Source organism: Vollenhovia emeryi, unplaced genomic scaffold, assembly GCF_000949405.1.
Source record: "Vollenhovia emeryi isolate VEMERY1.0 unplaced genomic scaffold, V.emery_V1.0 DF939127.1, whole genome shotgun sequence".
Classification (NCBI taxonomy): Eukaryota; Metazoa; Arthropoda; class Insecta; order Hymenoptera; family Formicidae; genus Vollenhovia; species Vollenhovia emeryi.
In genome coordinates, this window is record NW_011967239.1 from 686,897 (window position 1) to 706,945 (window position 20,049).

The 20,049-nt window shown below is 46.8% G+C and overlaps 1 protein-coding gene across 3 annotated transcripts; it reads right to left on the reverse strand.

The window, feature by feature from the left end:
• Nucleotides 1-40: 40 nt before the first annotated feature.
• On the reverse strand, nt 41-19,934 carry LOC105568762 (atypical protein kinase C). 3 transcript variants are annotated; one of them, XM_012024666.1, is made up of 10 exons: nt 19,393-19,934; nt 18,846-18,924; nt 18,083-18,291; nt 10,946-10,996; nt 9,395-9,480; nt 8,444-8,711; nt 7,683-8,135; nt 7,130-7,602; nt 6,929-7,044; nt 41-6,773 (listed from the first exon to the last, which is right to left on the reverse strand). In XM_012024666.1, the coding sequence occupies exons 2-10, from the start codon at nt 18,899-18,901 to the stop codon at nt 6,686-6,688; spliced, it is 1,800 nt and encodes a 599-aa protein (XP_011880056.1). In that variant the 5' UTR covers nt 18,902-18,924; nt 19,393-19,934; the 3' UTR covers nt 41-6,685. The 3 variants fall into 3 exon arrangements, with proteins under 3 accessions (XP_011880056.1, XP_011880057.1, XP_011880058.1); XM_012024667.1 differs by having other exon boundaries at nt 19,340-19,398; XM_012024668.1 differs by lacking the exons at nt 18,083-18,291; nt 18,846-18,924; nt 19,393-19,934 and adding an exon at nt 14,021-14,991.
• Between the last annotated feature and the right edge of the window lie 115 nt (nt 19,935-20,049).

Consider the following 20,049-nt stretch of genomic DNA (forward strand, 5'->3'; position numbering starts at 1 on the left):
AGGAGGATACCCTTTCCCGACAGAAAGTCACAAGCGCGTATAATGAATCGATCTAATTTATTGTTGTTATATTATTAGTATCATCATCATATAATACGTTGCGTTTACATATATAGTCTGTAGTTATTTAATTTCACTCCGGCTGCGTCAGGAACGCAGCGTCGCATCAAGTTCACTGCGTCACTAACGTGAAGTAACTTCGCTTATCTCTCATCTCGAATATAATGTCGTTCTATGTACATTTATACAAACTCCATCGTAATCAATTTGCGGTCACTGCGTAAGAAACTACATTCGCGATTGCAATTCATCGCGATCGCATCCAGCCGTCGGTATAATTACACACTTGTACTCCTTCCCCTCTAATCGCACTTGAGCATCGCCCGGAAGATCGCCCGCTTCGAAAATTGCCCTACCAAAGCGTAGCGAGTCTATCTGGGAACAAAATTTTCGCTTCTCACGGTTGATGCTTTAAGCGATCGATCCTGATTTATTTCAATGTACACGCGTAATTAATTATCCGTAGCCTATGCTAACTTACACTCTAATCGTTTATAATTTCTTAAAGTTACCCATGCGGGAATATGAGCGAGCCAGTTCGCGAGCTTCAAATACAAGATGATAACTTTGTATGACTAGGATCGCCTTGATATCTTGTGCAAATAAATGTAAATAAAACTTTAATTTAATCGAAATTGAAAATGTGCTTCAATCTGCCCCTTTTTCAGTTCCACGATATTTCGGCCGGAATAAAAAGTGATTCAATCACGCCTCGAAATCGCTCGCAGAACTAGCCCTGTATAATGTAGATGTAATAATAATGTACATAGTTGTATGTCGCATGATATGTATTAGTTTATGTTAGAATAGATCGGATGGATAGATCGGGAAGCTTCCCGCGTGATTCGCATGAAAATTTATGAATCGCCCTCGATCGCGGCGAAGCGCCATTTATCACAACAGGCGAATAAACAGGACTTCATCGCGTCGATGCACGCGCTTCGTTACGCCTGCATAATTGTATGCCGATGAAAAATTGCGCCACAAACCATAATCGATACTTGAGCTCATGTGTTGGCCACTCGAGGTTCACCTAAAACGATATCTACCTTTCGCAATAAAAACACACTTGATTACAATTTAGTTTCTATAAAATTCGAAAACACAGAAATCTCCGATAACATTATCATAATATAACTATAAAACGTATCGACATAATCGAGTAATCGTCGTCCGGTTCGGTAATACAATTCCTCTGAGGCCGTGTCGCCTCAAGTATTACAACAATTATAATTTGACATTTTTACTTTAACGAGATAATTTCGTGATATAGAAGTTTGCAAACGTCAAGACTACTTATCAATAGAATTGAAACTAGCGTGCACCTCTTTTCTCCACCACCACGCGATATCGATTCTTTATTGAAAAACAGATGTAGATTACACTCGTGTAAAGCAGGGAAAAAACGATATTTTGCAATCTCAAATTTAACACTGTTTTTAGAGCATCTTCTATCTTGCTATAATAAATTCTCTTAGATATCGTTCTTGTAGTGCATTGCTGTTTTAGAGTGAAATAGAAATGTGAATCATTGACATGTAGAAAGCAAAAGCAAAAAGATATCGCGTTAAAAAAACGAAGAGTAAATAGTTTTGATTTTAAAAAAATGATACTAATGCGCGAGAGGCAAGCGAAGCAAAGTCGCGTTTGTGGTGGAGCTGAAAGGTAACTGATTAATTCCTTTGCACGTAGGGATTGTTTTATTCGTAACACTTGAAAGGAACAGAATCACGTATATCCGCGTGGGTCCACGGGGATACAATCGTGGCTACAGTCGTGGGGAGGTAGCCCGTCATGCGTCTGCATGATGCATACAGAATGCATTTGAGAAGCAATATAATTCCCGTCCGGAAAACGCAAGTCAAGCCTTATAAAAATACTATCAACGGCAATATATATGTATAATAACGTATACAATTTTAAATATACTCGGCAATTATTCAGTAATAATTATGAGGCCATCGATTAGTACGTCGATAACATACGCGCGGCACTTTGTCGTCGTGGACGAGGGAAGGCACGCGTACAATCGATTCTCGTTAATTCTGCGACACGAGACACAATTAATGTCGCTCACCGAGACCTTTCTCCTGGCCTGCCTGCGAGGACAGAATGCACCTTGTTAATTTATATTCTCATTTAGTGTAACAAATCCTAAAGTATAAGCGTCCCTTCTGCTTTTTGATATCTTGTACTCTATAACAATTAAATGCAACCACTCGTCAATTTTATCTATAAATATTTTATATATCTATCTATAATTTTAATTATAATAATCATCTTACTGTATCGTTTTTCTTCCAACATTGAAATAAAAACAGTCTCAATATCGCCGAGTTACAAGTTGCTGCAAGTAGAAATGATACGTTAGAATTGTGTTAGAATTTTAATGTCTTCCTCAGTGAAGATAAATATATGTGTATATTATACGTTAAAATATTTCCTTCAATGGAGTTACGTCCACAAAATATGATCAAGTAATATTGTAATACCTTTTGCAATATAAATATAGAACATGTGTATTGCCATCAAATGTGAATTGGTTAATCCGGAGCAAAGTACGTAAAGTAAGAAACGTGAATCTGGAAGATTTATTAGAAAAAAGACGAGGTCGTATAGATTACGTTCACTATATAAATTCGCATAATCATACGATAGACTGAGCATTAGGAGTGATGCGTGTTCGAAATTATTGTACTATACTGTCACTATCAGTTTTTTTTCATAGTCAATTAATATATTACAAATACCTACAGCTCCGACATATGTATATATTTTCTCATAAACTTTTCTGTTATATTATATCAGTACGTGTACCTGTATTTTTTGACACTATGTACATGCATAAATATATTTATATTTACACGTCGAGTGCGCATAGCAGGACGTTCTAAGAGAATAATCAAGAGAACAAGAGAACTTGTCATCTTTACGTTAAATCGCATAATCAGAAATTGTAAAATTGTATCAAATAAAAATTAGAATGAGAATCCGAAAATCACGCTATGCGATACTACAGAAATGTTATATTATCTTAGAACTCCGATGTGTGTACATTCAAATCCGGCATTTGAACTGATGAACGTCAAAGAACAAAATGTTAAGCATGACTCAATTCCTTGAAAATGTCTGTAAAAATCAGATTATTTGAAAAAATATATAACACCAAACAAATCTGATATTAATCAGCAATAAATTCTACCTCGCAAAACGCCTGATTCCTTCCTCTTCCTTTCATGCACGCGCATGATCTATAAAAAGATCGTACATACCAGGAAGTATGAAAATGATTGACTCTTACACTACTCCCCTAAAATATTTCATACAATATCTACTCGCGTGGATCTAATCCCTTCCCGTACTTTCGGAACGTACTTGGGATACCCGAGGCTCGGACGTGTAAAAAAAAATCCGCATAATTTCTCTCTCGACGACATATTGTATCCAATTCAATTAAGTAGCTCTAACTTAAATGTATATGTATAATGCGCGTATATCTTTTCACGGAATACGTATCTTTTCGTTCGTTTAAGTATCCGGGATCCTCGGCTATCCGAAATATAAATAGCTATATATAACATTTCATAAATTCCTACAACAGAAGCGTACAAATACGTGAAAAGTTTCATGATCAATGCTGATTAAGTCTAAACAATGCAAGTCTCGGTACTCTTCCCTAGGACTCGCTCTGTATGGTCCTTTAAAATGAATATAAAATACGATATAAAGTATGGAATATATTCCACGCGATTCTGCATCACTGTGCCGCATATTAAACTTGTTAACGGAGCTCGGTAGGACGCGCAATCAATTGACCACAGGTGATACAACACCACTTGCGTTTTTCTATATCCTTCCGTTGTCTAACAATATCGATTGTTGCGAGAAATACTGTGTGCTCCGTTCATGGAAAGACAATATTTGCGCCAGAAGATATATAGATTTAACAATACTTAAGCGTCTCTTAAATAATTAACTGCAGTATATGGTGCCGAAAATCAACAGTATGTGAATATATATCTATATCATAATTATGTGAATATATTATTACCATACCATATACTGTAATATACTGTTCGATCAGCGTTAAGGATCTCCTCATTTAGAATACTTTTATAGTTATCTCCCCTGCGTTCGTCGTCCGACTCGTCCCTATAAAAAAATAGCGGATCGCCATAGTTTATATAAAATAATAGCAGCCTTTGCAACAATTAAGTTTACAGCGGGTAACACGTATTCAATTCATTCGCTATGTTACAATAGGAATTCATGTATGAAGTTCTCTATGCATACCACACGTTCTTACGGAAAAAGATAACGAACCCAAAGATAAAACAGTGTGGTTCGTCGCTTAAAAAAGAAATCACGTAAGTTCTGCAACGCGTAATATACTCGTACCGTTCGATTCGATTGAGATGTTGAGTGTTGGCACCATATTCTCTCCAACGCAGGTTACACGATACTTCCCTCTCTAACGTTACCGCAAATACGCCGGGCAGAGTATCGTGTAACATTGATTGTATTTTTTTTAAAGATAGCTCTAATGTCGAAACTAAGTTATCCACACTTTATCGTACTTGCATACGCTCGAGAGAATCCACAGAGAACTACGAGATTTAATTACATCTCTCTCTCTCTCTCTCTTTTACGTGATGTGAATTTGGTATATACCTTTCGTCTCGTTAATACTTTTTCGCGTGACATCCTTACATTAAATACTTTTCACATTTATAATACATTCCACATCGATCTTTGCAACTGTCGCACTCTGCGAAAAGTCTTTCTCTTTCAACCTCTTTTTAATAGTCGTCGTTATAATCACTAGAACAAAAACCACGCGCAGTAATTCTAATACATACAAATGTACTCTCGTCTACGTATAATTTAATTTCGCGAACGTCCGCGTTTCGTCGTAACGTAAAACGTTTTATCGCACAATTCTCATACTCGTTAACTTTACGGGTCGTATATTAATCTAGCAAAATGTCCCACGCGGCTCTCAGGCAATACTTCTACGGTTAATACTTGTGGCGTAATACGCTTCGAAATTTGTCTGCGATTAGTTTAGAATGAAGTTAGAGCGGGCATTGCGCGTCTTATTCATGAGAATTTATAAATATCCAGGGAATACTGTGCACGATGATCTCTATGTTTAACAATAAAAAGGTTAAGCTAGTCTTCAGTACTCCAACTGTCCAGTTGTACGTTTGCTCGATATTACTTTGAAAAACTATAAAAATTGTCCTAATCACGCTATAGGAATCGGTATACTCTCTCACGCTTGGACGAGGAGCACACTATCGGATAAACGTGTAAATACAACTAACTGTTGCGGAGTAAAAAATATTCCCAGAATACGTTCCTACAAGTAAAAAACCACGTTTCCATAGAAAATTATTGTTACTGCATATTATCCTTCTATTCTAACAGCAAGTACAATTTCTCAATGAGAAAAGAAATGCTTGGAATTCACAACTGTTGCTACGATACGCGATGGTCCTTCGATCCATAAAGTGACCAGTGTAACGACTATCGATTAAATCGAGTTAATAGGAATGTCCGTATAAAAGCAACGTCTCGACGTAGTTATCTACCTGCGTTATCTTTTGTTCGCGAGTTCGCACTTTCAGTGAAAGTGTACATGTAAAAGCAGTTGAACGAAAAGGAGAAAAGGCTATTACTACGTTTGGTATAACTCTTTCACAATGTAACTAATCTACAACTCATAATATTGTTCGGAATGATCGTACAGTTAAAATATGTGTCTGATCTTTTTTTTTTAATTATATAGCGAAAGGAATGATTGATCACGTAATACTTTGGAAATATCAATCCGCTGCGCAAAAGAAACGGTACTGTAAAAGTACCTAAAAGATCGATCAAAGCACTCAGGTACGTTTTCACCTTTAGCTCGCGGAAAGACTAAAGACTGCGGAAAGTAACGTTACCCATTAACATGTCTATTCGCAGCACCATATGTAAAAGAGAACAGTTAACGTAACGATAGATATATGTATATATATATATATATTTAGATTGAATTAAATATTTTCCGTATTTTAATACTATGTAACTACACGGGACGTTTACGTCCGACGATATTGTAGGTCTCGAGCTGTTTCTACAAAAGTGCGTATCGAGTAATCGAATCGGAGGCAATCTTATCCCTTTAAAAAAGGGGAGCTCGAATCGAGCTTCAATTTAATGGAAGGCAAAATATCTGTTTTAGGAGACCTTTTCGCGGATTCTCATCCTCCATATCGTCATAGTCGTTCTCATCGTAATTGCTAACGATCGCGTTATTATTGCCTGGACTGTAAGTTACGTCTGTGATACTTAGAGAACGAGAGCACGCTGGGCTTTCGTATCGGAAGGGGAAGGGCGGCGGTAGCCGATGATGTTCGTAATAATTATTGTCGTTCTCATTCTCCTCCGAGTACGTCATTAGAAATACGTTATTGTGATAACCTTGATTGCTTGAGCCGACAACGGGGAGTAGGGGATCGATACGAAGTTTCGCGAGTCTGTCTTGTAACTCATACATGTAGCACTGCTGCAGCTGATACTGCTGCTGCTGCTGCTGCTGATCATGATTGTGACGCTGCACAATGAAAAGTGGCTCTTGTCACACGCAGTCCTCCAGTGACATCAATAGAGGATTCACATACTCAAAACCGTCGAATTCACTCTGATCGATCTTCTCAATTTGTTTCCTGCAAATTTTCTTACATGAATTTTGCGTTAAAAAACTTTTTTTTGACGATTTAATAAAGTGTAAACAGCAACTTTATATGAATCTGTATATAAACATCTTTTTTAAATTTTGAAGTTTTTAATCGTACAAATTTAGAACACTGTAATAACTTACGGATCATCCGGAGTCAAACGGACTTCCTCGTCCGTAAATTCGGGTGGGAAGTTTGCAAGATCGCGATCGGAATCCAAACGCGGCTTGTAAGGCGGTGTGACTTGTTTCTGCTCCAGCTGCAAAATAAAAAACGAAATCGTTAACAAGACTCGTATCTTTTAAATAGATAAACTTTTGCATCCACGCTCAGATAATACTCACCATTTCCCAATCGATTGCCTTAAAGAACGGATGAGCGACTATGTCGAGGAAACCGGAGGGTCTCCTCCCGCAACCCAACCTTTCCGCGGGATCCTTGCATAGAAATCCTTTAAGGACAGACGCAGCCTTAACAGATAAGGATCGCGGTATACGTATGGTTTTCTCCAGAATAACTTGAAACAGGAAGTCCTCGGTGTTCTTGTCCGGGTCTTCGGACGCGCCTGTGAGGTCGAAGGGGCTACGGCCTGCCAACATCTCGTACAGTAGGACTCCCAGAGCCCACCAATCCACCGAGAAGCTATATTCCTCGCCACGCAAAATCTCGGGCGCAATATAATTGGGAGTGCCGCAGAAGGTGCCGGTGTTGTCGCCCTCCCGAATGCCCTCCTTACACATTCCGTAATCCGTGAGCTTAACGTGTCCTTCGTGATCAAGCAGTACGTTGTCCAGCTTTAAATCCCTATATATGATACCTGAAAATGAGCGATTATCAAACTGAGTTGTACGTTTCGACTCTGAACAATTTGTTCGGGAAAAGACGGAGGATGTTTACCCTTTTCATGAAGGAAGTTTAACGCCAGACTGATCTCAGCTACATAAAACCGCGCGTGGTCCTCGGGGAGACGGCGCTGTCTTTGCATGTGGAACATGAGATCGCCGCCGCGTACGAATTCGATCACGAAGAACAGACGCGAGGGCGTCTGGAAGCAGGAGTGCAGGCCCACCAAGAAGGGATGATTTGAGGCCGTCTCGAACACGTGTTTCTCCGTCTGCACCCAATCGATGTCCTCGTCGTCTGTCACCAGGGACTTCTTGATTACCTTCATGGCGTAAATCCTTTTGGTACGTTTCAGCTCCACCATCAAGACCTTCGCGTAGGAACCACGACCAATCACCCTAATCAGCTCGAAGTCGTTTAATGAGTACTGCCGTTGCATGTCGTTCGAAGTATCGCCCTCGTGCAGCGTGTCCAGTGGCAGTTCTTCCCCCTCCTCACGTCCGATTCCTATGAAATAATAAATGTATGAAAAGTATATTCATAGCGTAAAAGAAATACAGCAGTATAGAAAAAAAAAGTCTTCTAATATATGTATAAATAAGATATAAAAGGAATGTGTCTTTGGGCACAGTTACTAGAAAATCCGTGAGATATATTATCTAATATACGCAATAATGTGAATTAATTGTGACAGTACACTGAATGTTAATCTTATTGCAACTCTTTCTTCGCGGAAAACTATAATCTAACATGGCTGTGTGTAAAAAAAAGATATTAATAACGTATAATCAATATATTCCCCGAAATGATCTTACGATCGCGCGAATGCTCCTCGGTGATCGGCGATTCCGTGATCTCATCCTCGAGATGACTCAGTGAGACCGGATACGAATCAAGCTGTTGGTCGCCGTTTCTGTCGATGGTCTGCGACTCTGCGCTCTGCTGCTGCTGCTGCTGGCTCAGGCATGGCTTGCGCACGACCTTGTGGCATTTTTTGTGCACGAGTAGCTTGCATTGGATGCACTTGAATCCCTGCCGCCCGAGGCCCCAGATCCGATCCTGGCAGAACGCGCAGAACGCCCGCTGCAAATCAAACCGACCAAGGATATTATATTATATTACCTCCCGGGCTTTCGGCGCTAGCGGCGTATCCCGCGTGGTGGAAGTCGCCTTGGAGAAGGCGCACCGGCAACGAGAAGCGCCACGGAGAAATGCAGCGATAACGCGCGCGACTCTCCAGCTTTGAAACAACCCGAAGTCTGAGCTGGGACGAATGATAATTAAGTTTAAGCGTTCGGTCTTAGGCGCAGCGAGTGCTCTTCCAAAAGCTCGGCCAAAGTAAAGTATACTGGAGGAAGGGAGGAAGGGGATAAACGCAACGGCAGGATTACGCGCGAAGCGAGATCGAGGGAGTTTACACGTGAGCCCAGTTTTGTAGGGTCGACAACTTTGCATCTCCAGCAATACAGTAGAAAAGAGAGGAAACAGAGAAAAGACAAGGAGAGAGAGAGAGAGAGCGATGCTCCCTTCTGTTTCCCTTCATCGACGATGAAGTCACTAGCCAGCAAGTTTTAGAGTGTTGGAAGCGCTCGACGAGAGAGAGCTGCACAGAACGTCGGTTTCGCCGGCCGCGTCGCACCTGCGACAGATCTACTTTCGCAAAGATTATGCATGAAACGGTGGACGAGGCGGGGGAAGGGGAGAGAAACAAGGGCGATGAACAAAGTAAAGATTGTGCAATGATAATTACATGAAATGATGCTTACCCGGTTAAATCGTTTCGCCTGAAAAATATGGCCATTCACTCGATACAGCTTCCTCCACCTACGTGCGCCACGTCTGTAGATGCTTCCTTCGAAAAATGAAATAACATAAATGTCACAAATGATGGAGAGCACCAACTGATCGATCAATTTCGCCGCCGCGATCGACTTCCGCGACCCGCCTGTGCCGAAACGACGATGAAACCTCATTACAATGCAGATACGAATTAGTCTTGCAGCGTCGTCAATTATTAATTCAACTACTAATATTAATTTCTATGGTAATTAATTAAATAATCTCGCGACTCGTTTATCAAGAAGAAAAACCAATGAAACTTTAACCGTTCTCTCTAAATATAGCTTTAAGTCTCGGAGGTAAATATTTTCTCTGCGCTTTATGAAGATGATTACATAATATCTGAGACGAGTAATATTGGACTTATGTTATTCATGTAAACTCTTCGATTCCCGTCTGTGTGTTCAGGAATTTTATTTTAATAATAAAGTTTCGCCGTCGAATATCGTCGAGTAACTTCGCAAATTCATTTTACGATATCATCCTCTCCTCCTTTCGCCCGGTCGCGACCGATCGCGCTATCGGGCGCGGCTTCACCGGCAACGAACGAAGCGAGTCGACGCGAACAACGATATTTCGTTGCGAAATGTGTCTCGTGCAGCGTCGACGGCGACGATAAGTTTATTCCTACAACTCTAAAGGATTCCAAGAGTCACGATTGATCGGATTTGACTTGTGCCTTTTATTCACGTGTGACACCGTCGAGTATCGGCTCCGATGCCAGGGACCTGAGGAAGACTCGGTGAGAGCTATTCGCACCCTCGGAGCCACGCGACTCGGAACAAAAACTTTTTCTAGTCATTCTGACGCAGTGATTTCCAGGTTTCCTCAGAGTTGTCGTGACATCGATAGAATCGCCGGTAGCCATTCGACGATTATCGAGCGACTGTACATTATAGGGAACGAGTGTGTCTTAAGATTTCTGGTTTCTCGCTGCAGCCACACCGGATATTCGCAAATGAACGAATTCAATAAAAAGCAAAATTAATTCGACCATTGTAGTACAATCATGTCATTTGATCTCGAGCAGCGAAAATAAATCTTACAACTGATCCAAGTTTATAGTCTTTTGTTCACAAACTGAAAAGAGTCTTTGGCGAAAAAATTAATACAAATTTCATATCTTTTGCAGCCGCGGCGAAGAATCAGAAACCTCTTAGGACCGTTTCGATGTGTAGCATTGATGTCAATGAAGATTGTGATTGAAAAACGTATCGAAGGGAGAGCTTTGGTGGAGAGCGGGTGGTCGAGAGCGAGAAATGGATGTTTCCTCTACGGCTCTTCTGCTTCCGCGCGTAACGGAGCTACGCATCGTGTGTGTCCGTCTATTATCGCGCGCTAATCGTTTCTTTTCACCGGACGGTTTAATTAGAACTCGCTGGCTAGTACGCTAATGTGCTATATATCGTGCGCAAGCGAGAAGCCTGCGCGACTCGGCGACAGCTGAGACGTTTCCAATGAACAGTAAACACACTCACTGTCTTCTCCCTGGCACGGCATCCCGGGGGCGGGCGGCACGTTCGGAAAAACTGCAACAGAACAGAAAGAATTCACGTTCGCTTCGCTGACAAAACGTGACGTTTCCTTTCTCGCTGGCATTCGAAATTTCAGGGGACACGGCGGAAACGAATCTGGAGCGTTTCCACCGTCCGATTAAACAGTAATTCCCATTTCCCGTGTCGTCCCGTCATACGTTTAATAAAAGGAAATTAAATTTAAAAAAAAGTCTAGAGCAAGATTAATGGATTACGAGACGCGCGAATAGAAGTTGAATAAAGCAACGTTAATAATTAATAGCAAGACCGCCGAGCCAGAAATATCTCTCGCGAAAGATGCTGCGAGATCATACTTCTTTCAGTATCAAACGCGATCAATGATTTAAGACTGCGTGTAATTCGCTGACCGGAGTCGTCGTTCGACGCCACTCCCGCTTTCGTCGCGTCCAGGAGGATTCGCTTTGTCGGCATCGGCAAAGTGTCGAATGCGAACTTACACGGGAAGCAATTCGAGTACCGGAACCCGATCGAGATTCGCTGCTCGTTGTCCAACATTCTGTGCGTACTGGTTGGCGTATTCTACACGGTATCGCTCCGGTTACGGCCAGATAACGAGTAACACTGAATCCTATCCGTGCCATCGAGCGCCGCGTTATCACTTATCGCGCGCGCGAGAGAGACGGCGTGCGTTTTGCGATTAAATTTCCTCGCGACTTTGCGCCGATAAAGCCTCGCGCAATCGACGAAGCCGCGGGCGCGGAAACCCTCGCCGAAGGTCCTGGACGTTTTTAATCTCGTTACTCACGACGGCTTAATCCTGCCGTCCAGTCACACACAAGCACATACGCATACACATACGCTTGCCGTGTAAATTCTAATTAGCGAAGGACGAGCCCTTTATCAGAACAATCCCGCGCGCAGTAACAGAGGGGATGATTAAATATACAATTAAGTATATTGCGTTGCGTGTCGCGGGCAGATAATGCTTTATGAGACTCGGAATCTACGAAAGAGATGAAGGCTGGCGCGGTTAAATGAATGAAATAAAATTAAAGCCGCGAATTGTTACGCATTATATTCGCTTTAACGCTTTAAAGCGGCCACCCGGACTTAGGCGGCTAAGTCAGCTGACGCATCGCGGCTCGGGTGAGAATTCAATGGCCATAAGGGGCCGAAAAACCATTACCGAAGGTCACAACGGCAGAGGGAGAACGGACAAAAGGTTTTTATCTCGAATTCACGTGCCTTGATCGGGCGAAGGCGCCGATGCGGACCTTCAAAAACGGATCCTCGAACGATGGACGGGTAGGTTGATGAACAACAGACCCGCGGAACATAGCGGATTTATCGAAAGGACATTTAAATAATATTAAAATCGATCCCCGCCTACCCCGAGTGCGCGGCTCAAATAAACTTACAAGCGAATAATGCAGATTTATGCGCCGGCGGAACGGACGATTAATCGGCTCGTTTAGCGCGGAGATTCAATTAGATTTCATTTGTAATCAGTCCATTAGGGGCCGTTAAAAATTTAAATGTCTCGATTATGAAGATACCGAGATGGAGCACCGAATTCGCCGATGGGGAAGCTATCGGCTGGTGCAGATTAACAGCTTGTCTTGCCGAGGCGAGCCTCGGCAGGGTCTCTATCGCGTGAATACGAGACGAGGCGCAGTCGCGAGGACTGCGTGGATACGACGCGTGTCATACGATCGCGGTTTCGCTAACGAGGCCATCGGTGCTCTCCCGTTGGTACAATATACGTAATCGAATCTCGTTTGTTACGAGAGTGGAAGAGAGGGAAAGAGAGAGCCGCGGGTCACCGCGGACACGTATCGACGATGCCGAAACGAGGTGTACAACGGCGCGAGAGGTGAGCGCAATTCCTTGAAATATTCATGGACTAATTATCGCGGAGGGGGATCGATGACACGGGCGATAAAGACGATGTTACGCTCACCCCTGACGCGAGGAGGATACGTGCGAGCTGTGGTGCGGGATGCCACGGCTACGGCGACGGTGCGCGTGGTATCCCAGAGGCATGGATCTATAATGGTGAAGTGCATAAGCGCACCGGCGCATACACGCGCGAGGGAAGGCAACAAGCCGAGATCGTGCTTAAAACTGGATCGCCCGAGGTCCGGTGGCGTTCGATGCACGGCCGAGCCCTAATTCGACGCTCTAAATTAAACACAACTGGACAACGCGGCGCATTCGTTGCCCCCGATCGCGCGAGCTAGAAAAGAAGGAGATAACAATTTTTTTTTTTCTTTATCGTCAAAGCAACGCCGGCCGGACGATAATCGCCTTTGTCGCTCGTGCCGCGAAACGACAATGACACGGGGATAATGCGTTTATAAATAAATAAATAAATAAATAAAATGCGGGTGTATTTAAAAGGAAAGCCCGCGCTGACTTTTATCGCGGTTATTCCGCAAAATTAATGCGAAAGGTGGAAAATGTGAATTATGTCATCAATTAAAATGCGATCGGATAAAGCGCGGTATGTTGAGCGGAATAAATTTGATATAGCGTGGAGAAAAAGTTTCCCCCATCCATCATCGCCGACACGAAGAGAGAGGGGAAAAAAAAGGAGATGCCACTAAACCCGGGGCGACAAAGTCGACGGCAACTATTACGGCGGTACAACCCTTACTTTTCAGCGAGGACAAAGTCGCGATAATTAATTCACGTGACCGACTTAGAGTTTTATATTACTGCAATGCGCTAAACGCAATCCGCGGCCGCACGGCGGATTTCCGTCAACAGATGCCAAAGCCGGCCGAAAGGAGGGCGCCGGGACTTGGCGAGTCACGCGGCGCTCGCCGGAAGACACGCGTTTTTCTGGGCGTCGCGTCCGGAATGCACCGGGCGCGACCGCAAGAACCGAGTGGGCGAGTGTTATCTTGGCGAGGTAGACAGGCAGGCAGACTTTGACCTAGATCGCGAGGGCTGCATCAAAGAAACACAACGAGGAGGAGGGGGAGAAGGGCGAAGCTGGTCGCGCGCCAGAGACGTGCTCCTCCTCAATGGGTCCTCCCTGCCGGCTGCACCTACCCCAGGTGATCTCGTTGAACTGGAACTGCGACGGGCCCGCGGGCTCGACGTCGAGCAGCGACGTCATCGAGAGCGTGGACTCCAGTGGCAGCAGCTGCGGCAGCTGCTGCTGCTGCTGCTGCTGGCTGCATGGCCCGTGCACCCGGCACGTCACGGCGGGTCCGTAAATGAGCTCGGCGTTCGCCACCTCCTCGAGCTCGGCCTCGGACAGCTCGTCCATACCCTCGATAGGGTCCGGTGGGCAGTGGAGCATCCTTGTCGCCCTGGACGAGGTGCCGGGCTGCGCGAAGATGTCGTCGTGATGGTGGTGATGATGATAGTGATGGTGACGCGGCGGGCTGCCGAGGCAAGAGGGCGGCGAGATGTCGGCGGAGCGCAGGTGGCCGACGAGCGGCTGCTCGTACTCGGCCGAGTCGCCGCTGCCCGGCGACGGCGGGTGCGTGCTGGTGCCGGGCTTCACGTGGCGCTCCCGCGGCAGCACCTGGATGCCGGTAGAGGTGAGGGAGGACGGGCCGCTACCCTCGACGACGGTCGAGATGCGACGGCTCGCGGCGGCGGCCGCGGCCGCGGCCGCCGCCGTCGCCGCCGAGTACGAGTAGAAGGATCCACCCTGGATCATCATGCTGCACGGTGGCTCCTCCGTCGCGACCCCCTTACCGGGCACGGACACGCTGAGCTCGTGCTCCTGCACGCTGGCGTAACCGCTCTGCGCGGACAGCTCCGTCTGGTGCATCGGTTGCTTCTCCTGCTGCTGCGACGGTGGCTGATGCTGATGCAGGCTCTGGTGCTGTTTGTCCTTCTCGCGGCGAGGTGACCGACCCCGGTCGCTGACGGAAGTCGCGCTCCAGTAGCCCCACGCCATTCCGCTGCGGGTCCGGCCGTGCTTGCCTCGCCTTGCTCGATCGCCGCCGCGCGGTACGGCACGTCCCGTTTGTTCACTCCAGCCGTGCGCGCGATCGCGCCTCGCCTCGCCTCTCTGTTTTCGCAGCTCTCTGTCCCCCTTCTTCTCGCCCTCTCTCTCTTCCTATGTACGTGTATACGCCGATTGCCTTACCCGCCTCGCCCCTTGCCCCGTTCTTCCCTTCTTTCTCCTTCACCGCGGTCGACCTCTTACAGGAGCCGCCGGGATGAGCATGCGACGAATCACCGAGCCTCGATCAATGCTAGTTTACCGCCTCTTTTGCGACCTCTCTCCACTCGCGCGGTGTAGCGAGCCGACAACCACCGTTGAATATCGCACGATGACGCAACCCCTTCTTCGCGGCTGGCCAGCTAGTCGAGGGGGCGAGAGCTCTCTGGCGAACTCCGCTGGGCGATCCTCTTTCCGCGACACTTTCCTCCCGCCTGCGGCGATCCGCTCTTGGGACCTCACTGCCAGATACCCGTCGACGGCGTGACGTGTGTGTACATATACGTGTGCCAGTGTGCGTACGCGCGCCCTTGCTGATCGGTCCGTGCAAGGATATCGACTACCGTCGCGGCGAGATGCGTTAACCGCCGCCACCGCCGTCGCCGTCGCCGCCGCCGCCGCCGCCGCCCGGCGCGGCGCACGCTGCCGACCGAATCGCGCAAACGCGGATCCAAGCCGAGGTGGAGGTGATACCACGTATCCCCCGTCGTCCCCTCGGTCTGCCGGTCCTATCCACCCGCCTGTATCCACCCACGAGTCGTGCCTCTCCCAAGAGCTCTGCCTCTGCCTCTCTCCCGCGCCGCCACCCTTCAGCCTCCCTTGTACCCTTTGCCGTTTGCCCGCTGATTATCCGGCGATTCTTCTTGTCGCCGTTTTCAAGTAAACTTTGCGCCCCTTGCCGCCACGCTTTATATTTTCTACATGCGCCCCTCGTCCCTCTCGTTAACTCCATTTCTCCCCGTCGACGCTCTTTGTGCCTTCCCCGCTCTCGCGGAGGGTCCTCCAAGGAGGACCATTCCGTTCCGAGACGCGCGACACTCTCCAGTCTACTTTGTCCTTCGCTCCATTTTTCCCAGCTTTCTCCCATTTTTCACTCTGATCGCCGGCCGCTCGTCTCTTTGAGTTATTTATCCCTTGCGCTTGCCGACCTCTCGGCCGCTGCCCCGTCGATTCCTCCTCGCTCTCTCGCGACAGCGTCCAGTCGTCGCTATCGCCGCGACCGATACCGCGCGAGCGGTACACGTTTACGAAGATTGACGGGCGTTGTACGCATCAAGGAACTGAAATTCTGTCGATATCGGCGCGCGCGACGTCCAAGCGTTTTACATACGTCCGGGGGAAAAAAGTTCGCGCACCGGGTTCCCCGGTTTCATTAGCAAATTATTGATTTTTCACGAGAAAAGAAATGCAATCTCGTTAAACCGCGCTTAACAAGAGAATTATTTATGGGAGCAATGCGTCGAGCCTGGCTCCGTAATCCTCCGAGATCAAGCATTTTAATTATATTGTAGTGCCTCATTATCTCTTAGTGCTCTCTTGAGAAAGTCTCGCGATCGATCGTTTCGACGATCCTCTTACACCGCAAATTAATTCCACTTCGTCCGAGGAAGAAGAAAGGAAGTATATTCGGCGCGCGAGTTACTCTCCTTTCTTTTTTTTTCCTCGGAGCATTAATCTTCGGGGCTCGAAGGGTTTGCCTCGTACTTGACGCAGAGGCTCGTCGCTGAAGTTGCACGGAGGGGAACGAGGGAAGGCGCGAGGACCGAGATCCTCCGGACCGGAAATGTATGCGCGATCACGATACGCGCCTCCTTCCGAGAAGTATCCCGCACAAATGAGATCCGTATCGAACTATCTCGGGGGGGTCTCGGGGAGCCGATGAATTTCTAATAGCGAATTCGGTCGCTCGCACTAGCGCGCACTGAATGCACACCAAGGCTTGTTTATGGTCAATTCTTACATTTAAGCTCTGGTTAACAGTTAACCGACGTTTGTGAAATCGGCCCTAACAGGTGGAAGTACCGTATATAAATTCACACGATCGCGAGTTCAACTGGTCGGGACCAAGAATTTTACATAGCAAGCACCTCAGGAGCAAAAGACGAATCGCCGAAATGTTTCTTTTTATCAAGAAAACCGATAACACACTAAATTTACAAACAGACACTGAAAACTTACACGTAATATATGACTGTGTAATCAAAACTGTTTAGTTTTCAATATCACCTTGTATTGTTCTTAAGACATGACTAACAAACGCACGTTGAGAAGCTATTTAGCCAGAAAGAGATCCGTGCGGATGCTGTGCAGATCACTTTCTCGGGATAAGAAACATTTCAAGAGGTTTAAGACAATCCTTAAATATAAATAAAATTAAGTGCCAGAGCAAGGTCGTTTCTGCACTTAATTTTATTCCTTAATTCCCGCCTGGCGTTAATATCTCTGCTGTTGGATTCTTAAATATAAAAATAGACTATAAACGAGCGTTAGTACGCGCACTCGGCGCGAGCAATCGAATCCGCTGTAAACCACGCTAGAATCCTCGTGGATTCGCGCAATACGCGCGGTCCCGAGAATGTTGTCATCTTCGAGGAAGTCGAATCGATCGATGTGTACCGAATAAACACACGCCGGCGCTACGGGCCGGGCGCCGCGATGAAGCTGTTTCGCCGTTAATCGCGTATCGGCGATAAAGCCGCCGATAAGGCGAGGCATCGAGGCGTATACGTGCATACACCGTTATCCGCGTCGGAGCGGCCTGCACACGTGCGCATTTAGCACGCCACCGCTAATAAATGCACGGGGGCCTAAGATATATCGGGTCTATGCGTAATTTATGGACGGCCTCTTATCTAGCCGGCGGCCATTAGCCGTGGAATATCAAAGACGACGGTGGACATTGGCGACGGAGCCTGCTTCGTCGCGTATGCGTGCACGCGCCTACGCCGGGCCGGTTCTGCGCGCGTGATTCACGAGTACGGTACTCCATTCCTAATTATGTAAGTGCAGGCATGCGAGCGATTATCGTCGAGCGTGATGCGCAGCTCTTTTGAATGCGGCTTAATGCGTCGCTAAAAAGTCAAAGCAACATGCGGGAACAACTGCGAAAAGAACTCGGGGCGCCAAAGCGGCCAAACGGCTGACCGACTGACCGTGTATGGTTATCTCCGTGTCTTTCTCGAGCTCGTACAGCCTCAGCGCCTCGTCCAGTTCCTGCTGCGAGGCGATCCTGCACGGATCGCCCTCGTCGTCCACCCACTTCATCGTGAACTGCTCCGTGCCGAAGCCGCATATCGTCCGCATCTCCTCGCGCAGCGCGTCCACCGAGATCCCGGGGGTGATGTACGTGATTTGTATCTCCCTGATGCAGAAAAACGTCACGTCACACGTCTGCCTCGAGAGGTCGTCGTTTCTCTTTCCACGATTTGTACACTAGGAATCGCTGATGCCTTCCAGTATGAATTTATATACGCAGGTAGAACATGTACATACATTTTCCATGTGCAAGTACGTCGATATGTGCACAACTTGTGTGCGAGAAGGCATCGGCGATTTCTCGTGTACATTCTTGGTGTATCAATTTACTTGTTATCTTGCGAATCAGGACCGGTTCTCCCAAACTCTTGGTAAACTCGCCAATTGTAAAGTTACGACTATATATATTTTTAATTTGAAGGAAAAACGAAGACACGTGATTGAACCGTTAGTTAATTTACCAAGGCGTTGGAACAACCTGCCCTCAATCCTGTAAACGTTTACCGCGATGTATCTACTATTAATAATCAGTGTAACTAGTTGTGTTAGAGATGCGACACAAAGTTTTACATCAGAATTGAAACAATAAGCGAGGCGCGAAGTCTTGTCCGCCAGGTTGCGGACAGACCGCAAAACAGTTCTTATAACAACATGCATTACCCATTGTATATAATTTTCACCCGAATGTCATCGTTCTCTGCCGTCTGTGTAGGCATTTTCGAAACAATGGTCTCCTACTCTGAAAGTACAAATAATCCAACCAAACAATTTTAGTACAGAAAACTCGTGCGAGAGGCTCGGGGCTTATCGTAAGCGCGATTATCGGCACCGGTGACGTAAGGAAAGCGTATCGCCGCGCGCGGGGAGAAAAAGGGGGGGAAAAAAAGGGGAAAAAAGAGCGCCCGATAATCCGGATGCGATACAACGATACCGAATCCAGCCTTTCCCACAGACGAGGAATCCAGCAGTTCACACGCCCGCGGGTAGAGCCGAAGCGGGGGACGCGGAACCGCGCTTTGTCGCGCCACTCGCGGTCGGGGAGAAACGCGCCGGGACACCGAGCGATCGCCCGGGGAGAAGGGAACCGCGGCAACGGGGGGAAACCGTCTCGACCGGTCTCGCTTTATCGCGCACGCCCCGGTCGACCGTCCTACCTTCCGCTGTCAATTAGCGCACCCGCGGCGGCTCGCAGCTCTCTGTGACTCACCGCGACGAACCACCGCCGTCACCGCCGTCGCCGCCGCCGCTGTCGCCGTCGTGTGATGCACTAGTTGCACGCACCTCCGTCGCACGGCCGAGAGAGCGCACACGGAGAAAGATAACAACACCCGGGGGAGAGGCTCGGGGCTGTGCGCGTAGAAAAAACGTAGAAGACGGCTCGCTGGCGCGGAACGCGGAGTGATGCGGCGACGCGGTAACATCAACCTAAAAACCGTAAGGCACTCGTTGACGCGGCGGCGTGGAGCGTTGTTACTTGGCAGACGCCATGTTTGTTGGGCTCACCGACTCGTCGCTCGCGGCGCGACCGACCGACCCGCCGCCCCGTCGTCGCTGGTGCGCGGGCTTCCTGCCAGATGGCGCCACTCGTACCGTTAGCGGGCTCCGTAGAATCCAGCGGGAATGCCCTTCTGCGCGAATTGCGGAATGAATTCTCTTTCCAATATTCCTGAGGACAGATATTGACTAAATAAGAGAGGGCGTCTTACAATATTGGACCAATACTGGGAACACTAGATTTACATTATTTCCCAATGCTGCGACAATATATTGTGCTACTACTTGTTTCTTTTCAACTGTTACTTTAGATTACTTTAGAAAGAGACAAACGTGAATTAAACTAATAGCGTTTTCGATTTTCTGACTC

Coding starts and splice junctions, on each gene's coding strand:
- LOC105568762 (XM_012024668.1), bottom strand. CDS start 14,882: ATGGCGTGGGGCTACTGGAGCGCGACTTCCGTCAGCGACCGGGGTCGG. Junction 9,481..10,945: donor GCCGTGCCAGGGAGAAGACA/GTGAGTGTGTTT, acceptor CATTTTTCGAAG/GAAGCATCTACAGACGTGGC. Junction 7,045..7,129: donor AGGCAATCGATTGGGAAATG/GTGAGTATTATC, acceptor TTTATTTTGCAG/CTGGAGCAGAAACAAGTCAC.